Here is an 18995-nt window from a genome sequence, read left to right on the forward strand (position 1 = left end):
ATGCCAAGGACAACTTGTTTTTTGTTGAGAAAGTTAGAAAAAAATAAAGGTAGAACTGATAGACTATAGTTCAGTATGTGGCAGGTCAGAACTCTCTGCTGTGGTCCCAGCTGGTTCTTACTGGCTGCTGCTTGACAGGTCATGGGGCTCCTTTTTGAAGAAATACATATTGAAAAAAGTGTCCTGTTTTAAAAATTGAATTATTGGCTAGGTACATGCCATTATTCTGGTACTAAGCTGCAGTGTGAAATTGGAGTAGATAAAACGTGTTAGATTCATATCAAGGCTACCAGCCAGAAATAAGGCACTTGAAAACAAAAGAGCAGGGAAGCAAAGGCTGTATAGATATTTCCTTTGTGTGTCATCTTTGGTGCTGCAGTTATCCATGCTTGTTTATGTAAAATAAAGCAAATCTGTTGCTGGTGAAGTTATTTATGTTGAAGAACTTTTATTTAAAACTTCAGAAAACTGTCTCATAATATTACTGAGGAGCATTCCATGTCATCTTTGTCATAAGCAAAGATGTTTCAGAAATGCTGACATTGCAGTTTTGGGCTGTTCCTGCTCTGGAAGAGTGTTTCAGGATCTACATTCTGTTTTAGTCCAAAAAAAATGAAAATGCACATTTGGGCATGTGTGGGCAGCAAGCAGCCATTTCTCCTCTGCTCTCCTGGCACTCTTTCTATGGCTATTGCTCTCTAGGTTAAGTTTCTCATATTTCCTCCTTGATATTTAGCCAAGTGTATTTCTAGAGAGCTTTCCTGTTCCTAGGCTAAATAATTCCAAACTCCATCATCTTTATAGGATGGAATCTCCATCCTCCTGATGATAGGAATAACCTTTCTGTGCCCCTGGCTCAAACCTAAGAATGTCCTTTCTTGTGTATTTTCCAACAGGTGATACAACACAGAGCTTGAGCTTTTTGAGGTCTTGCTGCTGCTTATTGATTGTATTCACAAGGTGTAACTTTAAGGTTTTTAATTTGAATTAATGTCTCCATTTGAATGGGAAATTTGTCCAAGACACTACAGCATTAAATTTATCTATTCAGTGTGTGGTGTGGAATGTGCAACATGATCAGGTTTGATCTTTGAGAAGGAGAAGGGAGCATGACAGGCCTCTTAACAAGCATTCTGGAATTTGGCTAGTACATCCATGGTTGAAATTGTATTAATTTGTAAACTCTTATCTCTGCAATAAAACTGGACATTTTTTCAGAATATTTTTATTGGTGCCACGAGGGTAATCCCCAGCAAGTTTTCTACTACGCATCCTCTTTATTTTTATTTTTTTTTCCCTCCCTGGCTATGACATAGTTTTGGCTTTTGCTCTAATATCTTTTTTTTTAATTTAAATTTACCTCATGATAGATTTTATTGCTTCACCTGCTCACCCTTGCAATAAATCCTCTGAAAACTGCTTAACCTTGCTGCATTTTCTCTGAGAACCTTTATATCCAGCTTTCAATGCTGAACATTTATTTTAAGCATACTGAATAACTGCTTTGAATATAAATCTGGCAATGCTGTGAAAAGGCTGCTAACATGTGATTGACTTGTAATTTTGATAATTTGATTATGGACCAACAGAACTAGATATTGGCCTGATTGGGGTCAACTTTTCATTGAGACACCTAGCAAGGAGAAAACATTGTAATGAAAAACAGGTGAGGGGGAAAAAGCCTATTAGGTTTTGTTTTGTTTAAAAAATAGTATTCTGTTGGTAAAGCATATGCAATTTTTAGAATTCAAAGCTGTGCCTGCTTTGGATTTCTCTTTGGTTGTGTGTGCAGTGATAGCTGTTCAGTGGTCACTGGCAAGACCATTCATAAAAACCCTAAAAAAGAGTTGAAGAGTCAACTGTCCAGAACCTGAAGGTCTAGAAAATTATAACATATTTATGGAAAATGCTAAGAGTTGTGTCTGGTAAGGTCCTTTTGTATTTATAGCATCCAATGAAAAATATACAAGGGAAAAAAGAGTAATTCCTAACTAATGTAGAAACATTGCTTATCTTTGTACACAGTAGTAGGAAGCTATAGGGAAATGAAAGGTGTAGCTTTTCAGATGCTTTTTTTGCTGTGTTAATAACTTTTAAAAGCTTTTAAATTATCAAGAGAAAATACTAATTATTTTTTTTTTAATGTATCAGACTGAAGCCTGTAAGAATAAAAGGAATAAGTACAGAGAATTTGTACATGAAACAGTTTTATTCAGACTGTTTAGCATAGCAAGCCAAGTGGGTTTGTGAAGGTCTACGAGTAGTGTCAGTGAGGTAAGGGAGGAGAGGGAATGAGTACCCACACAAGCTGTCTGTAATGTTCAGGGCAAGGTTTGCCTCTTTGTCTCTAAAAAAATAAAAGTAATGGCTGTGTGACTGTTGCCATTAGTATTAACTCAGGAGTCATTCTGGCTCTTCATAAAGCCAACAGCCTCAAGGAATGCTGTGCTATCCATCCTTACCCCTGGTGTTCCAAAGTTTGGTGTCGCAGTTGAACTCAGGAGTTGAATAGCAAAGCTGTTGCTAGAGGAAATTGCCATGGGTACAGAGGTAGAGACTTCACCTACACAGAGACCTGAATAAATCCTTTGCTGTTTTAATCTTCCTTCATAGGGTCTGTCCGTGCTGGGTAATTGTAGTTTGCGATCAGCTGCAGTGCAATTCTTTTTAAGTCAATGAATGTGCAATTTTTACTGTAAGCTGGGAAAGAGCATTCTACTTCATCTTGCTCTTGTGTCTAATTTACAGCTGATTTTTTGGGGGGCATTTTTTGCTAAGTGTTTAGGCCTCTAAAAAAAATAATATTAAAAACAAATATGCACTGATGCTCCAGCATTTCTTTCCTTAGTTAGAAACCAATTAGAACTTGTCATTTCTTAAAAATGTAGCCATCCACACAGCTCTGGCTCTGTCAGCAGGATCAGAGGAGCATCCAAATGCCTAAAATGTGGACTGCAATCTCAGATACAGTTCTCTGTGGTGAAATGGGAAGGAGCATCGTTGACTCTTATCACAGTGTTTCGGTGGTACTGGGAGGGTCTTTGAAAATGAAAAGCTCTTCTTAATTAACTTTTATTTCTGTGTGCTTGAAAGAGGTAATATTTCTATTCAATGTAGAAAACCAAATTGTTCACAAACTACAGTCATCACATGTGGTATACATGCTTTTCTCTATTTTCAGGCTACACCTATGCATTTGCTAGCTCTACATGTACTGCTTAGTCTTTGAACCTATCTTTTGAGTAAAACAACAAAATCTTACTTATTTTCTTTCGTTATTCTGCTCTGCTTCCATTGATGACTCTAAACTTTTGACTCCAGACTGGCAATATGAGGGTAAGATGGCAAAATGTAACTTCCTGAAGTGGTACTGGGAGGGTCTTTGAAAATGAAAAGCTCTTCTTAATTAACTTTTATTTCTGTGTGCTTGAAAGAGGTAATATTTCTATTCAATGTAGAAAACCAAATTGTTCACAAACTACAGTCATCACATGTGGTATACATGCTTTTCTCTATTTTCAGGCTACACCTATGCATTTGCTAGCTCTACATGTACTGCTTAGTCTTTGAACCTATCTTTTGAGTAAAACAACAAAATCTTACTTATTTTCTTTCGTTATTCTGCTCTGCTTCCATTGATGACTCTAAACTTTTGACTCCAGACTGGCAATATGAGGGTAAGATGGCAAAATGTAACTTCCTGAACATTGCTTGTCTGTTTTTAATTTTTCTTTTCCTTAGAATGTATTTAAAACTCTGTTCATTCTCTTTAATTAGATCTTTTTGTTGCAATTGAGTTCCAATTATGTTTGTTTCTGTTGTGAAGCTTTAATTATAATTATACCTTTGAATAATTTCTCTGCTATTTCTTTGGGTTAAATTACTGTCCTATTAATTCAGTCCTGAAGAACTGCTGCTTCCCTGAGATCCCTGGTGGTATCTCTAGATCAAGTCACAAGCAGGTTTATAGTGTAGCCATCAAACTGGGGTGGTGGTACATGACTATGATTCCATGGGTGTGTTCATGATATGGAAAGGAAGGCGTTACACAAGAGATAACAAAACGAACCATGTCAAGTGTTTGCTGTTTCAGTGTTTGTTTTACAGATCAGCATCTGAGATGTTAAATCCTTAGTCATAAGATTCTCCTTTGCTTTATAAAGTTTATCTGGGTAATAAAGAAAACAGCTCAGATTTTTATCCTCTGTGAGTGTAACTTAGCTAAGAGTTGTAGCTCAGGCTTAGGTCGTGTTCAAGTGAATATTGTCTTCAGTAGGCCAAACAAGCTAATTTGTTTTAAAGAAATAGTAACAAAACCTCCAGATCTTCTTCATGGAATTAGAAATAACTTCTCTTTTCATCTTTATAGATTGCAAATTGGCCAGGACAGGTCCTCCAGCCACAATAGTTCCTATTGATGAAGAAAGTCGGAACGGTGAGTGCAGCTGTTTTCCTGCCGCCCCTTCGGTCACCCCACGGTTGCTGAGCAGGGCCCAGAGGCATGTGTGGGGCAGTGGAGGATCCCCCTCCGCAGGGAGGACCCCTGTGCTTCAGATCTAAGGATTGATCTTGGAAAGCCTGGTAATGGGGATTGTGGATGGAAAGGTGACAGTGAGCCAAAACCTTGAGAGGTGTAATTTCTTTCTGAAACATCATGTATTTTGATGGCTTTGGTCTTTGGCTCCAGACAACTCTTGTGAACATGCATGTAGCTTTAGCAAGTATTTAAACCACAATGATTTGAAACACATCAGTAGTTTAGCTCCCTTGTTGCTAATATATCGGTTTACCTTTTGCCACCTGACAACTTGTGTCGGTATGATGTTACCAGAGGACAAAGATATGGCCAGTCTGTGGTTTTGGTTTTGGTGCTGCTGGGTGAAGCTGAAACCTTCATTCCTTGAAGCCTGATAGACGTGAATATTGCTGCCTTCTGGGTTTCTTGCCTGTTGTCTCACACTAACAACATGAGTTTATGGACAACTCTGAAATGGCAGAACTTCCTTGCGCCTAGTCACTGAAACTTCAAAAGAAAATGTATGTCTACTGTTTTTTTTCTTTTTATTCTCCTGTCAAATCATGCAGTTCTGGAATTGTTGATCTATGTACCTAGAGTTGTGTTTGTGCAGCATATACCCTTCACCCTGTCAGAGTCAAGGCTTTGTACAGATGTTTCTTACTCCTGATAATAAGTTACCACTCTTTCCTGTTTTTTATTTTGTGTTGTTTTTTTTGACCTTGTAAACTAGGAGGCACAGTTGTGTGCTGCATATAGTTATGATTTATCATAGATGAGTATTGAAATGGTGAACCAAGTCCAGATTGTGCTGGTTGGACCTTTCTGCTGTTGTCCTTGGGGGAGCTGCTTGCTGTTGGAGTTTCTCGAGGGCAGATGGTTAAGGGTGTGCAGGTTTCACTGGGGAGAGAGCCAGCACCACAGTGCTGGAGAGCCTGTTCACTTGGTACTGGGGTGGCTTCTAAAAACAGGCTGTTTCTTCTTCCCATGCTGATTTTTCTTGCAGTCGAGGAACTAAAAATTGATGATTGGACTCAGCAAACTAAAATTCCCCTGTTAATAGTGTCCACATCTTGAGTAGAACTTTGTTCTTTTTGCTCTGGTTTTGTAATGCAGCCTCATTGTCATAACTGTAACTTGTACAATGCAATATTAATTTCAGATGGAAGCTGTATCATGTTTATATCATGCTTATATCAAATGAAGAAAAAACAAAGTCTTTTTTTTTTTCCCTATTAGAGTGTTTAGATGGTGTGATTACAGCATCCATGACGGGCTTTACTCTCTAATAGCAGAACTTATGTGTAATCTGTGCTGCAATATTAGTCCATTATCATTAAACTGGTTTGGCAGATGTGTTACCTAAATATGTCAAAGTTCTGGAATCAATACTGCGGGTTTGGACTTTATCTTTTTTATTGCATGAGCCATAGAAGGAGTTTTGAGATATGATGCTTATGAACTAAGTGTATCACTTCGCTGAAAGGTGTCAAGTGTTCTTGATTATACGTAGGTAGCACTGGTGTAGCTACCTAAGGGTTATAGCCCTTTTTCTAAGGTGCTAGCAGCACTTACCTGGAGAATGTGGTGGGAACCAGAGCCAAAAACAAGGCTAAATGTTAGCCATTCTGTCATTTGAAATATAAACAAAAATTCAGAGAGAAAAAAGCTTACAACCTCTAATTGAATGGCATAATATACCATTTCTCACCTTTTTAAAGCTTGATTCACCCTTTGCTAAAAACTAGGAAGTTTAAAATTCTTGTTCAAATGGAACTTGTTCTGGAAGGAAGATGGATAAACTGAGTATGGTGGGGAAAGGTATGACTATCCTAAAGGCTCTGTACTCATCTGCAATGATTTAATTTATGATGAATTCTTATGATCCATTAATTCCCCATTAAAGAAGTAAAATTGGAAGAAGAAACTTCATTTGGCATTACAGTTAGTGGAAGTGACACACCTCATCTGTAAGTCACAGTATCTATGAAGTAAATGGATCTCCTGGGAGGCTGGCTCTTGAGTTGGAATGTCCTTAAACCATTCATTGTCTTAGCTGAAGTAACTTGGATCTTCCTCTCAACCACTTGTGCTGAAATGAATGGAAGTGAAATCTCAGTACAGTGTAGAGGCTCAGTGACTGAGTCGATGCTGCTACTCTTGTACTTCCTGTTAAGTAATTGTCTTCCCGTGAGTCTTGCTAAAAATGAATGTAGATACTTCAAAACAGAAAAGTAGTTGCAGCAAACGATGGGGAGGAGCTCCCAGCAGGTTTTGTTTTGTAGCACCTGTCTTGTCTTAGTTTCCTCTTTTTGTGGTGGTGTTCACCTGCCCACAGACGGTGTTTATAGGTAGTGTCTGGCTATGCCATCAATGCTGCAAAATATTAACACACTATTGTTAGTTGTTATTATTGGTAGTTAATACAGTGATGTTTTGGTTTTGGGCAAGCCACTGTTGTACCCTGAGGGGTGGGTACATTGCCATTTGTGTGACACTGCATTTTGCCTGCAGTGCCAGTTTGTGCCCCACAGCTCTGTCCTCAGCCAGTTTCCTTCCACACAAACTACTGCTTGGAGTTCCCAGTGAAAGAAGCAGGGTGAGATCTGGCTCAACACCAGGAAGGCCTCAGATTTTCATGGTGTCCCCTCTTACATTCAGAAGAAATAGTTTGGTTATCAGAGCTCATCTCCTGTAGCCTTTCATCCTTCTCAAGTGTGAGAAGATGAATCCCTATAAATGGCAAGGAGTTATAAATAAATCAATACAGCTCTGCCACCAGAGAAAAAAACCAAAAAACCTTTGTAAAAATCTTGAGAAGGGGACAAAGATAGAGGATATAAATGTTAATAAGGAAGGTCAGCTGAAGTGTTGTTAGAAGAAAATGTTTTAATACCAGTATCTGGTACTTTGGGATCTTTGGTATGAGGACTGGGAGTTGCTGCGTTACAGAGCACACAGCCTGAAAGTCAAAATCATGGATCGTGATGCCAGGATCAAAGGGGTGAGTGCATTTACTGTCTATGTGGAGTCAACAAAGTAGTTTAGCAAAAATTACCTCAAATAATTTGCTATTCAGTCTGAAAGTTGAGAATATATATTAGTTAGAAGTGATAGCAAAGCTGCAGTGATAGACATTTGACTAATACCCAGATTATCTGTTATATATTTCCAGTGACCAAACAAGCTTTGTGCTGGAATTGCCAATAAATGCAGGGAAATAATCCACCTCTTTAAGTTCTATTATTTACAAATATGTCTCTAGATTACTTAATATATGAAATCTGATCAGGTTATTTCAGTTCCACTGCATATTGGACTGTCTTCAAAACAATAACTGACTTCACACCTCTGTGTGACAACTTATTTCATCCAGAGCACATACTAATCATGTTCTGGCAACTGAATAAACAGAAAAGCCTGCTCTTTAGAATGATCTCTTTCATTCCAGTGTGTTGAATGTTGCTTCTAAATATACTGAGTTCAATAATTTCTAATTCACAAGAAGTCTGGAGACCTGGAAATCTCGGGGAATAACAATATTTTACATAATAACTATTCCTTGTTTTCTTAGACGCTAAATTAGAATATCTGAGCTTTAAAGATCTGAGAGAGCAGCACAGATGTTAAAATTTGGCTGTTTCCCACCATTGGATATATGTATGTTTTTATCAAGTCACTTAGGTACAATAGTATGATAGATTGTAGTTGTGCTCCTGTGAAGAATCCTAGAAGGGGTGAACTTTACATTTCTTAATGTACCAATTAATTACTTTTTTCATTTTTCCTTCCTTTGACTTGATGGGTGATAGTGCTTGAGATCTTATTAACAACAAAATTTAATTTTTCTGCATGTATGGGTTTTTTTTTATTTTTACTAGTACTTTTTTTTTCATTACTGAATTAGAGACGTGGTTTTAGCTTGTTTTAAAGACTGAAGAATGAGAATTATTCATACTTCAGACTTTTTCATTGCAGCTGCAATGAAAAGGCCCCCAGGTTTTCGGGGGCCTTCATGTAGAGGTACCTGTGGTTTTTTTCCTCAACATGAGCATACTAAAATACTAAAAGGCTTTACTTGTGTTTCTTTTTTAAAGGGTTTTTAATTAAAGTAGACTATTGGGAACTTGTTTCTAAAAGAGGCAGAACTGAGATGTGCTAGGTACGACTGATGAAAATAGAATGTGAAACAAAAGGCAGAGGCTGGGGGCAGAAGCAAGCAGGCTGCAGAGCTGCAGGATGTTGAGTGTCCCGTACACCAGAAGTGCACAGACAGAACGTCTCTGCCTCTGTCACCAGCTGCTTGATGTTTGTGTTTTAGTTCAAAGTTAGAGTTAATAGAATTTGGGCAAGCACTATTCAAATTCCAACAGGTCCTTGTTTTGGGTGGAAGTTGCCTACTTAGCTAAGAGCCAGTATGCTAGTCATGTGCCAGGTATCTCTGAAAGGCCTGCCCTAATTAGAAAAATAATATGATCTGGTGTCTTGATAATGCATTCATAATAAAGACTCTGCAGTTATGAATATTTTGTGTTCTTGCCTATTGTGGATAAACCAGTGAATACTGTTCTGTTTTGATTTCATTTTTGTTCCTCCCCCCTGCCCTCACGATGCTATAGAGTGCTCATGAATAATTGGACCATCTCTACAAATTACATGAACCTCCTTCTCCTCTCCATACATCTCTCTCTGTAGCCCTCACTGGGGATGATGGGTATTTATGCAAGCACAAAGAGGTGTCGGAATGAGCTTTCATGGCTGTAGGAGGCTTTGGTATTATTTTGATATCTTTTCATCTTTTGCAATCCTGGCAGCAATCTTTTGTCAGCCTGACTTCCTGGGGAGGCAGAGGATGTGTGATCACTACAAATCCCCATCAATAACTCCCTGCAGTGGGGGATTAAATGTGAAATACAGCACAAATATGCAGAAAGCCAGGCTTTGATTTTTTTTTTTATTTTTTTTTTTTTCCTGGTGCTATCGGAAGCATTTATTTTCAGTTTAATTGCATATAATGCCGAAAGAATAGACCTGATTACTGAGGCACATTGACAATGTCACTGCAAATTCCCATGCCATACCAAAATATTTTAACTTATTTTTCAGGGATGGTTGACAGGGATTGAAGAAAATGTCTCTAGAGGCACCAAATCTGTAGCCTCTCTTCTGAGACAGACCTAAGTGTGCCAATACATTTCCTCTGAACTGTGGGTGATGGCTTCCGACCAGCCATTACTTAATAACATTTTCAGTGACTACCAGTGTGGGCTGGAATTGAAGTAATGAGCCTCAGAGATTAAGGGTCCTGCAATCCATCTGCTGCATGGATCCAATGCCGATTCCCATCTGGCTGACTTAAGACATTTTGGCTAAGAGAAAAATGGATTAAGTTAAATAGCATTTTCTTATTTGGGAAGTTGCTGCGGTTGAACACAGGTGTCTTGAGAACAGCATTTGTTAAAAGTTGCAGCTCTCTGGTCTTTTTGTGTTCTTCTGTTTCATAAAGAGGACTAAATCATGACTGGAAGAATGTTTCTGCATCTTAATTTCTTCAAGTACATCTTTCCTACAAAAATGTCTCTAAAATTGCTCTTTCAAAATTCCATTATCTGATTTTTTTTAGTTTTGCAGTTACATTTTGAATGTGTCACCAAAGCTATATATTTGGTTTAAAATGCTATTTAATGGGCTTTTTTAACCATTCAAAAGTCCACTTCAAGTCCACTCAAGGTGTTTGGATTACTGAAACCCACTATGTTTTTTTTGACAAATACTCGGATTTAATTGTGAGAAGTGTTGTGTTATTTTACATCTTAAGGGTTGCAGAGTTCTGATTAGCAGAACTAAAATCTGCAGCAATTAATCTTGGGATCTGGCCCTGTAAAGTCTTAGGAGGGGGAACAGGTTGAGGTGAGAGGTGTCAAAAGGGTTTTCACCTTGGTAGCATCCTGAATCTCTCTTTGCAGATGTATGGTGAATATACAAACCAAGATCAGTTGGAAGACTGCTCTGGAAAGTTTTGCCAAGTCATGTGCATCTAATTAAAAGCTCAAGTATTTGTTGTGTAATGACAATCAAACAATACACCTCAAGCTTCTGCTTTCTCCTTTTTATTAGGAAAAGCACCAGTGAGCAGGAAGAAAGGTAACTCCTATCAAGTGGTAGTGTGGCATCAATGGTGGGAGGAACCAGGTCAAGCCTGGTGAAATTGTTTTTTCCAGAGAAGGATTCCCTGTGGAAGAGGCAGGTTCAGGTCTCTGTAGGTCTGTTCAGTCTTAATATTGTGTAAGGCTCCTTCCTTTGACCTGTTGCACTGTCCACAGTAGCTTTCCCTTTACCATGAATGAGGTGAGTCAGCTGACATTCAATGGAGAGGAAATAAAGTTATAAATCAGATGAGCTGTAGCCTTGTGTCCTGAGCACCTGAGCAAGACTGGCAGCTATTCCATGGGGATTACCAGGGCTAATATTGAGCAGAGCTTTAAACCTCAGCTCTGGGTTTCTTGCTGCAGGAGGGAGGACTTGATGTTCTCTTTAGCTGTACAGATGCTAGCATGTTACGCGTAGGTGTTAGAATTTATTAAGTTATATAATCTTGTTAGTTATAACTTCCTGTCTTTATTAGCTTCTCCATCTTTAAGCCAGCATATTTTCACCTGTTATTTTCTATCATTCAAAGATCAACAAAGGATTTTTGAGAGAAGAAGTCTGAAGTCTGAGCTGGTTTTGTGTAGTGGTGGGAATGGAAAAGAGACCAAGCTGTAATGTAGTGTAATTTTGCATTGATTTTTCTTAGTTTCCTCAAAAGAGTAGCTTGCAGACTCTCAGCATTCAACTTTGACTAGGTGCACTGTTTCTTTTGTAGCAGTTAACAATTGCATTTCTGTAATGGACAAAAATTAAATTATTTGCTTTATATGTTATTACCATTCCTGTGAAATGTTTCCAGGGAGAAACTGTTCAGTCGACTGCCTGTGTGTCCACACACAGATTTTCTCACATCTTTAGACAACTGTGGTACTTCTTTTGGGGAAGAGTATCTGCAAAGCTGCCCAGGAGAAAAGGACCTGGGGGTGCTGGTTGACAGCCAGCTTAACATGAGCCAGCAGTGTGCCCAGGTGGCCAAGAAGGCCAGCAGCATCCTGGCCTGCATCAGGAATAGTGTGGCCAGCAACAGCAGGGAAGTGATAGTGTCCCTGTGCTTGGCACTGGTGAGGCTGCACCTTGGGCTCTTTGTGCAGTTCTGGGCCTCTCACTACAGGAAGGACATTGAGGTGCTTCAGCATGTCCAGAGAAGAGCTACCAAGCTAGGGAAGGGTCTAGAGAACAAGTCATTCAAGGAGCAGCTGAGAGAACTGGGGATGTTTAGTTTGGAGAAGAGGAGGCTAAGGGGAGAGCTCCTTGCTCTCTGCAGCTCCCTGAAAGGAGGTTGTAGGGAGGTGGGTGTTGGCCTCTTCTCTCAAGTGAGTAACAACAGGACCAGAGGAAATGGCCTGAATTTGTGGCAGGGGAGGTTCAGATTGGATATTAGGAATATTTCTATACTGAAAGAGTGGTCAGGCACCAGAATGGGCTGCCCAGGGTGGTGGTGAAGTAAAAATCCATGGAGATATTAAAGAACAGTATAGATGTAGCACTTCAGGGCATGTCCTAGTGGCCGAGGTTGTAGGAATGGGTATTTTTGTTTGTCTTTTAGTTGGTTGGTTTTGTTGGAGTTTTTTTGGTGGTGTTTTCTGGTGGAGGGTGTGTAGGTTTTGTTTCTGTGGGTTTTTTTGTGCTGATGGTTGGACTCAGTGATCTGAGAGGTCCTTTCCAACCATGACAATTCTGTGATTCTTGAAGTATTTGTGGATGGCTTTCACCAGCTGAGGAAGGTATTCCTTTTAAAATATTCCTTCACCAAACTGGTTTCCATAGTGATAGAGACATGGTACATTAGTAATATGTAAGTTAAGGTCTTGCAGCCAATAAATGAATCTCTGGATGTACAACATAAAATGGAGTTCAGTCAAGTTTGCTTCTAAACCTTCAACTTCTCTTTGATTGTAAAACTACTTGCTCTTATTGCACTGATACTGCTGCTTTCTTGGGTCCTCTGTGAATGTCTGAGAATGCTTAAAGAAGTTGAGGTACTTGCTAGTGGAGTCTAGTGAGATCAGTGATGCAATCTGATGGCTCATGTGGTTGCAGCAGTGAGCATCAGTAGCCTTTTGCTGAATGTGTATGCTGATGCTCTTTTATGGTAATTAATGCTGGCTGTGTGCAGCATTAGGTTAGCTAGCCATACAAATTTACTCTGAATCAGGCTCAGGCACATAATGACATTTTGTCAAACTAGGGCATGCAGTGAGGAGTTAATTCTGGCTTTATAGTTTTATATAGGAAGAAAGGCGATGCATTAGTTCTAATATCTGCCAGATTAAGTAACTGCTATCAGAGGGAACTACCCTTTCAGAAGGTTTGGGACAAATTTTAACAAGAGGAGTGGATTGGTATGGATTTATGGGTGGCACAAGGCTAGGGCTGCTCCTGAGGGCTGCAGACTGAAGTCACCACATTGCAGAGTGCTACATAGTTCAGCCTCATCCTATGCAGCAGGACTAGGTGCTTCCTAGTGACACTTCTGAGTCTTGCAGATGAACAAGTGTTGCATGGGCTGGTTAAGGTTGAGTCTAGATGTACCCCTGCAAAACAGTCAGTCCTGAGGCCACCCGAAATGAAAGTCCACATCTTGGTGCTCACAGCCCTGGCATGGACTGGCTCTATTTCTGGATCATTCAGGGCATACCTGTGCCATTTAGGAGTGTGTTGGTTGGAGACAGGGGTTAGTTGGGCTGCAGAAATCCCCTGGGAACAGTGTACAAGCCAGGAAAGTTTCAGCAGTACATTGGAAAGGGGCTAACTGGCAGCTGCCGTGCTCCTTGGCTTAGAGGTGGGAGATGTGCAGTGGGTGCAAGTGCAGAATATCAGGAGAGACTCAACTGTAGCTGACCTGGTTTATTCTTCTGGCAGGGCTTGACTTGACACTCAAGGATTTTCTGAATGCTCTGGTGTAATGACTATCCTCAAATTTTTCCATAATGGAGGAAAATTGGCTGATGTGCCAGAGCATAATAATCTACTTTTAGGCTATTCCTCTTGTTCTGTCATGACTTGCATACTTGGTTGCCAGAGAGAAAAATGTCTTCCTTTTGTATTCAGAGATAGAGCCAATTAATGCTAAGGCTTATTTGGTCTTAATCAGCTGTCCCAAGAATCATTATCAAATGCAACAATAGGAATATTATCAGAGCAGAACAAATTGCTATTTCAGGAAAGGGTAAATTGCTGCTGGCCTTGTCAGGTAAGAAGGCTCAGAGTCAAGCAGATAAAGGATAAGTGTAAGAACTACAAGTTAGAAAATTCTCTTATACTCAGCTAATAAATGTCATCAACAAGATGGAATATGGAATTTTTCTTTTTTTTTATTAACTTGTATTTGTGGTTTCCCTTCTGTTCTTCATGTTAGCAGCTGGCTCATGCATGTTGGTGTTGAGATTTCTGTCTTAAGTTGTTTAAACCAAAATGTGAACTACTGCAAGGAAGTACCACTTCTCAGCAGACAATTTGATTTAGTTTATAAATAAATGAGATGGGAAGAGAGGCCTAAATTTATGGAAATTATTTTTGTTTCATTCAAGCCTGTTTGTTCATTTCCATTCTAAAGTTATAGATTGTTAGGATTTTGGTATTAACGATTTCATTGGAAAGTCATGAATCTATTTGGTGTCTAATGCTATTTTTATACCACAGATTTAAATTCACACTCACGTATTTTTCCGAGGACAAATGTGTAAAGATTGAAGAAGCTATAAAATGGATGAGCTTATTATTCTACTTTTATTCATGAGCACAGACATCAGCAGTGGCCAGTATTTATGCATAGCTTTTGTTGAAAATCTCTACAATTCTCCTTCTTCAGTGATTTATTTTTTTTTAATCATATCTGTTAAGAAATAAATCAAAGGGCCAAAAAGCAGGAGATAATTTGGGCTGAAATTAGGAAAGAAAATAAGCTATCCTTTTAGAAATGGATTAATTTATTCTTAAGGATAGAAAATGGAGTTGAGTGGGTTTTTATTTGCAATGTTTTGTGCATTCAGCTGTCTGGAAAAATATCCTAACCTGGTATTGGTGCTCTTGGCAGGGGGGTGAAATAGATGGCCTTAAGTTACCTTCAGGGCTGAGAGGTTTTTCCCCTTATTTTCATCACCTCTAGATTCTTAGGACTTTTATGTTGCCATCAAAACTACTTTGATTTCAGTGCGTCGGACACAGACATGTTCAAGTGTCACATTTTGGCTCAAGCTGCATCTGCTGAAATCTATGTGCTGACAACTGTCTCACTGCACCCACAGGCACTTGTCAATGGCAGGATACTGAGTTTAGTTCACTAAATATTGAATTACTGTAGGAGTAATTAGCAGTTCTTCCCTTCTGTCGATGTTTACAATGACAAAGATAGAATATTTAACTCCATTTTGGGGTAGGTGTATTTGTTGTGAATAATGATTATGCTAAAAATATATTTGAGTTTATTTTTTGGGGTGGAAATTCTGCTCATAATTGATTTATAACTTTGTGAACAGCTCAGCTATGACAGTCTGAGTCTTCGGACTCAATTATGCAAATTATGGTACTTGACCTATTCCTATTCTCAGGTTGTCAGTTTACTCTTTGCAAAAGAAGAAATGCATATTTGAACAATTTACTACTTTCAGATAATTTTGAAACACTGAATGTCATTTTACTATCAGTGTTCTTTGTCTATCTTCTCCTTTACAGGTCTGTGCAAGAATAGAACTATTTAATGTATTTTAAGCCTGCTCAAAATCTTTTTTTCTCTGGGAAGTGGGAGGTGACTGTTGCAATCAGTCCTCTGGTAGTAATGGCAGAAGTGTGATGTGCTTTGTGTATTGCTATCACTTTATTTTTGGAGTTACTGTTTATTAACTAGCATGTGCACCCACAGGAGATAAACAGAGAGCTATTTTCTTATTCCTTGCCAGCAAAGTGGGGGCACTAGTGAACTTTGAAAGGAAGTTGTTTTGAAATCTTTGTTCACATTGAGTTGGAAATATCATCAGAATTTCTTTGCACAGCATAGGTTTGAATGCAGAATGCTGGTGTCACAAACTACCTGTGGAGATGTGTATTTCCCTTCCTTTTGTCATGGCTAAAAGTGGGTACTGTGTAAATCCCTTCAGGAGCAAGAGTAGCATGTATGGGGCAGCCCAGTAAGTTAAATGATGCATTGAAATCTTCATCTGCCTTATTTTCACCAAGTGATTCTGCTTTTACTGGCATGACTTAAAATTAATTCTTAGCAAGTTCTCCTGTAATGAAACCTTTCCTCTTGTGGAAACATCATTTACTTTTGGCATCTGCTCATCTGGAAGAAACTCTCCCCAGAGCATGTCACTGTCCTTGCCATGGGTATGTAGTACTGTTACTCTACCCACCAATAAGTCAGATGCTCTTGTTTTATATTCTCCCCTGCCTGTTCCTATCAGCAACTCTTTCTCTGTTGTGGGAAATGGTGACATTTACATGAATGCCAAGAAAAACGAGTGGCAGAGCCAGGAATAGATTTAAGCATCTGGTAGCAAGGGGCAGGAGAATCTTTGCTGAGTTTCACAGAAGCAGTGTCAGAAGCAGGAAGGGAGGGTTTGCAGGTTTGAGTGAGCCTGCCTTAGCCACCTCCCTGGCAAGATCAGATCTGGGGCTGTCCCAACTGGTCCTGCCCAGGCAGTGTGAATACAGGGTGAGTTGAGAGCTCAGGTCTCCTCTTATGTCACCAGTAAAGGTCTGCCACTGATGTTGGAGAAAATGGATCTTATTTTGCCTTCTGGGGAATGGCCTTTTATATGTGCTTGGTGTCAAACACCATGGTCTATACTCTGCAGCCCAGAATGCATTTTACTCCTTCATTTAGCTCTTTTGAGCTTTTGGTTGGACTCAATCAGGAAATTCTCTTCCAATCTTAATGATTCTGTGTTCAACAGTGATAGGATCCCAAATTAGTGTCCTTTTTTTTTCTTGGATAAAAAGAATTTTAATAAAATTTACAAAACTAAACTACAAATGACAGCTCACTAAGCAGGACTATGGAACTACTTGAAGGAGGGATGAAGAGAGGTTTCCAAGCAAATCCCATTGTCATAACCATGGTTTCTCTCCTTTCCAACTGTGTTCATTTTTGCCTGTCATCCCAGACTTGGAAAAAAAAATAATGATTCAGAACATCTTTTTAATTGTTTGTAGGGCTTAAGGTTAGAGTGCTTGTAGGCTGGCTCCTCTTGCTTCTCCTGGAGAGCCCCAATTTACAGGGTTGCTTCTTGCCACCCATCTTTTGGAAAGCTCAACATGTTCAGCTGCTCTTAGCAAAGTTGGAATAGTAATTCCCTGTGCTTTTAAGGTAGGTTCCTCTGCAAACATCAGTAATTTCCACTTTTCCTATTTTGAAATACTAATAAGAACAACTCTTAAGTTACTGCTTGTTTAGATTAGCAGAGTGGAATTCTAACAGTGGAATAATTCAATAAATTATGCCCTTAAAATCATTGCTTGGCTCAAAAAAAACCATTTCTTTGTTTTTGTTACATAGTCTCATGTGAAAACTCCTTGTATCCTTTTAGATTTTCAGTCATGTTAATCAAGCCAAATGTTATCCTCCATGCTCTGGTAATTTTATATTTTTTTTTTTCCAATATTCACTTGCCATTTTTCATCATTACTGTGGTACTCTACATTTTATCCTTTGCTGCAACTGTTTAGGAAAATACAGCCTGATTAAAATAAATCAAGTCTTGACCTTCTGGGTATTTGCTTCTACTTTATACCATTAGCCTGTTCCTAGTGATAATTCTTTCCCTCTAATAAGCTCTTTCTTCTGTAGCTGTTTTGAGGAGCTGTTGTCCACTCTAGGGTCTGAAGGAGTGAACTATTTCTGATCAGGTATTTTCTGAGAGTAATTGACAGCCATGAACTCTGAGCTGTGCTATTATGCTGGTTTCCATCAGGTTTTTTATTGTCATTTCTGGTACCATAGTGAAGAGGCTTGGCTGGATACTAAATGTGGTCAGAATAAAAATCATACCAAACTTCTGCAGACTGAGGCTTGTAGGCCATAATTTAATTTTTTTTTTCTTCACTTAATTATTTTATGCCAAGTTCTAAATCAGCCCAAATGTATATTAGTTTTTTTCAGAAGAATAATTATCCGTGGCTGCTGCCAGGCATTAAATTTGATTTTTCAGGATGGTTTATGAGACCAATGAAAAATCTGGCAAATACTGCTTCTGAAATGCACTGCTGAACATTTGTGTTGGGCCTATTGTTTTATCACTGTCACAACAAGGTGAAGTTTAAAAGAGCAATTCTCTGGTAAATTATCTTCCACATGAGGAATTAATAGTTTCTGAAAAGGGCATCCCTGAGGAAACCAGCAGCTTGAGAGGAGCACCTAACTTTTCAAGCGTGTCAGTTTGTTTTGATAGCTTTTCTTTGTTGGTTGGTTTGGTTTCTTTTCTTTATTTTTGATTGCCTATTACCCTTCACATGCAGCTCCCCAGCCTCTAATTTATGCATCCCAGTCTTTCATAGTTCCACCCAGTGTAGGAAGGGGTGGGCTGAAAGGATGCAGCCTGGGACACGGGTCACATCTGATCCCTCCCTTCTCTGGTTGTCTCTCTTGGGTAAACCTCATCAATTCCTCTCTCCTTCTTGCACTTTTACCTGCTTGCCCACTCTTAATGCCTCTTGTGCCTCTTCCCTTTTACAAGGAGAAGTGTCTTACTAGGTCCCTCTGAGGGATCCTTTCATGAATTGTTCTTCCTCTCTGCAATTAACAGTTGGATGTAGGTTGCTCTCCATATGTGCCTGTCATGGGTCAGTTTTTATCAGTTTCTGTTTCCAGAATGACTTTTGCTTACCCCAGAGAGCTCTGGGCAATTCAGTTCTGGCTTTGCCTTACTAAACTTGATTCAGTTTACCAGAAATCATGATTTGTCCCTTGCTTTGATTCCCTTTTTGCACTGTGTCGCTGTAGCTCCCACAGTTGGTTTTTTGCTTTCCCTCCCTCTAATTATGATGTAGTTTAGTTGTACTGCTTTAAGGTAATAGAAATTTCAAAGACTAAATTCAGATAATAAATTTGCCTTTCTTAAGGGAATTTTAGTCCGTTTAGTGAGTTTCACCTGACTTTACTAATTCCTCACCACTTAAATTAATCATACCTTAAATCAGTGAAGGTCTATTTTTGTTTTATCCTCTGTTAGCTTTATTCTCCTTTTTCTGAGCTGTTATTTTTAATGCATTCATTCAGATTAATTTTCTTTTTTTCTCTTCCCAACCTACTGTTAAGTACACTAGTAGTTTATATCTTTGTACTCTTTCTTCTAACTTTGCACCCAGCCTTGGAGCTCTGCTTTTAAATTAG

At 39.0% G+C, this 18995-nt stretch overlaps 1 protein-coding gene across 1 annotated transcript in view; it reads left to right on the forward strand.

Annotated features, from left to right (window-relative positions):
- PCDH15 (protocadherin-related 15) overlaps positions 1-18995 on the forward strand; it is a gene marked incomplete at its 3' end in the record, with an annotated part of 234661 nt that overhangs the window by 24249 nt on the left and 191417 nt on the right. The window contains exons 2-3 of the mRNA XM_010002259.1: positions 3322-3336; positions 4370-4435. Of these exons, the coding sequence (XP_010000561.1) occupies positions 3322-3336; positions 4370-4435 (81 nt within the window). The remainder of the gene's footprint in view (positions 1-3321; positions 3337-4369; positions 4436-18995) is intronic.

Source organism: Chaetura pelagica, unplaced genomic scaffold, assembly GCF_000747805.2.
Source record: "Chaetura pelagica isolate M959 unplaced genomic scaffold, ChaPel_1.0 scaffold517, whole genome shotgun sequence".
In the NCBI taxonomy this organism is placed as follows: domain Eukaryota; kingdom Metazoa; phylum Chordata; class Aves; order Apodiformes; family Apodidae; genus Chaetura; species Chaetura pelagica.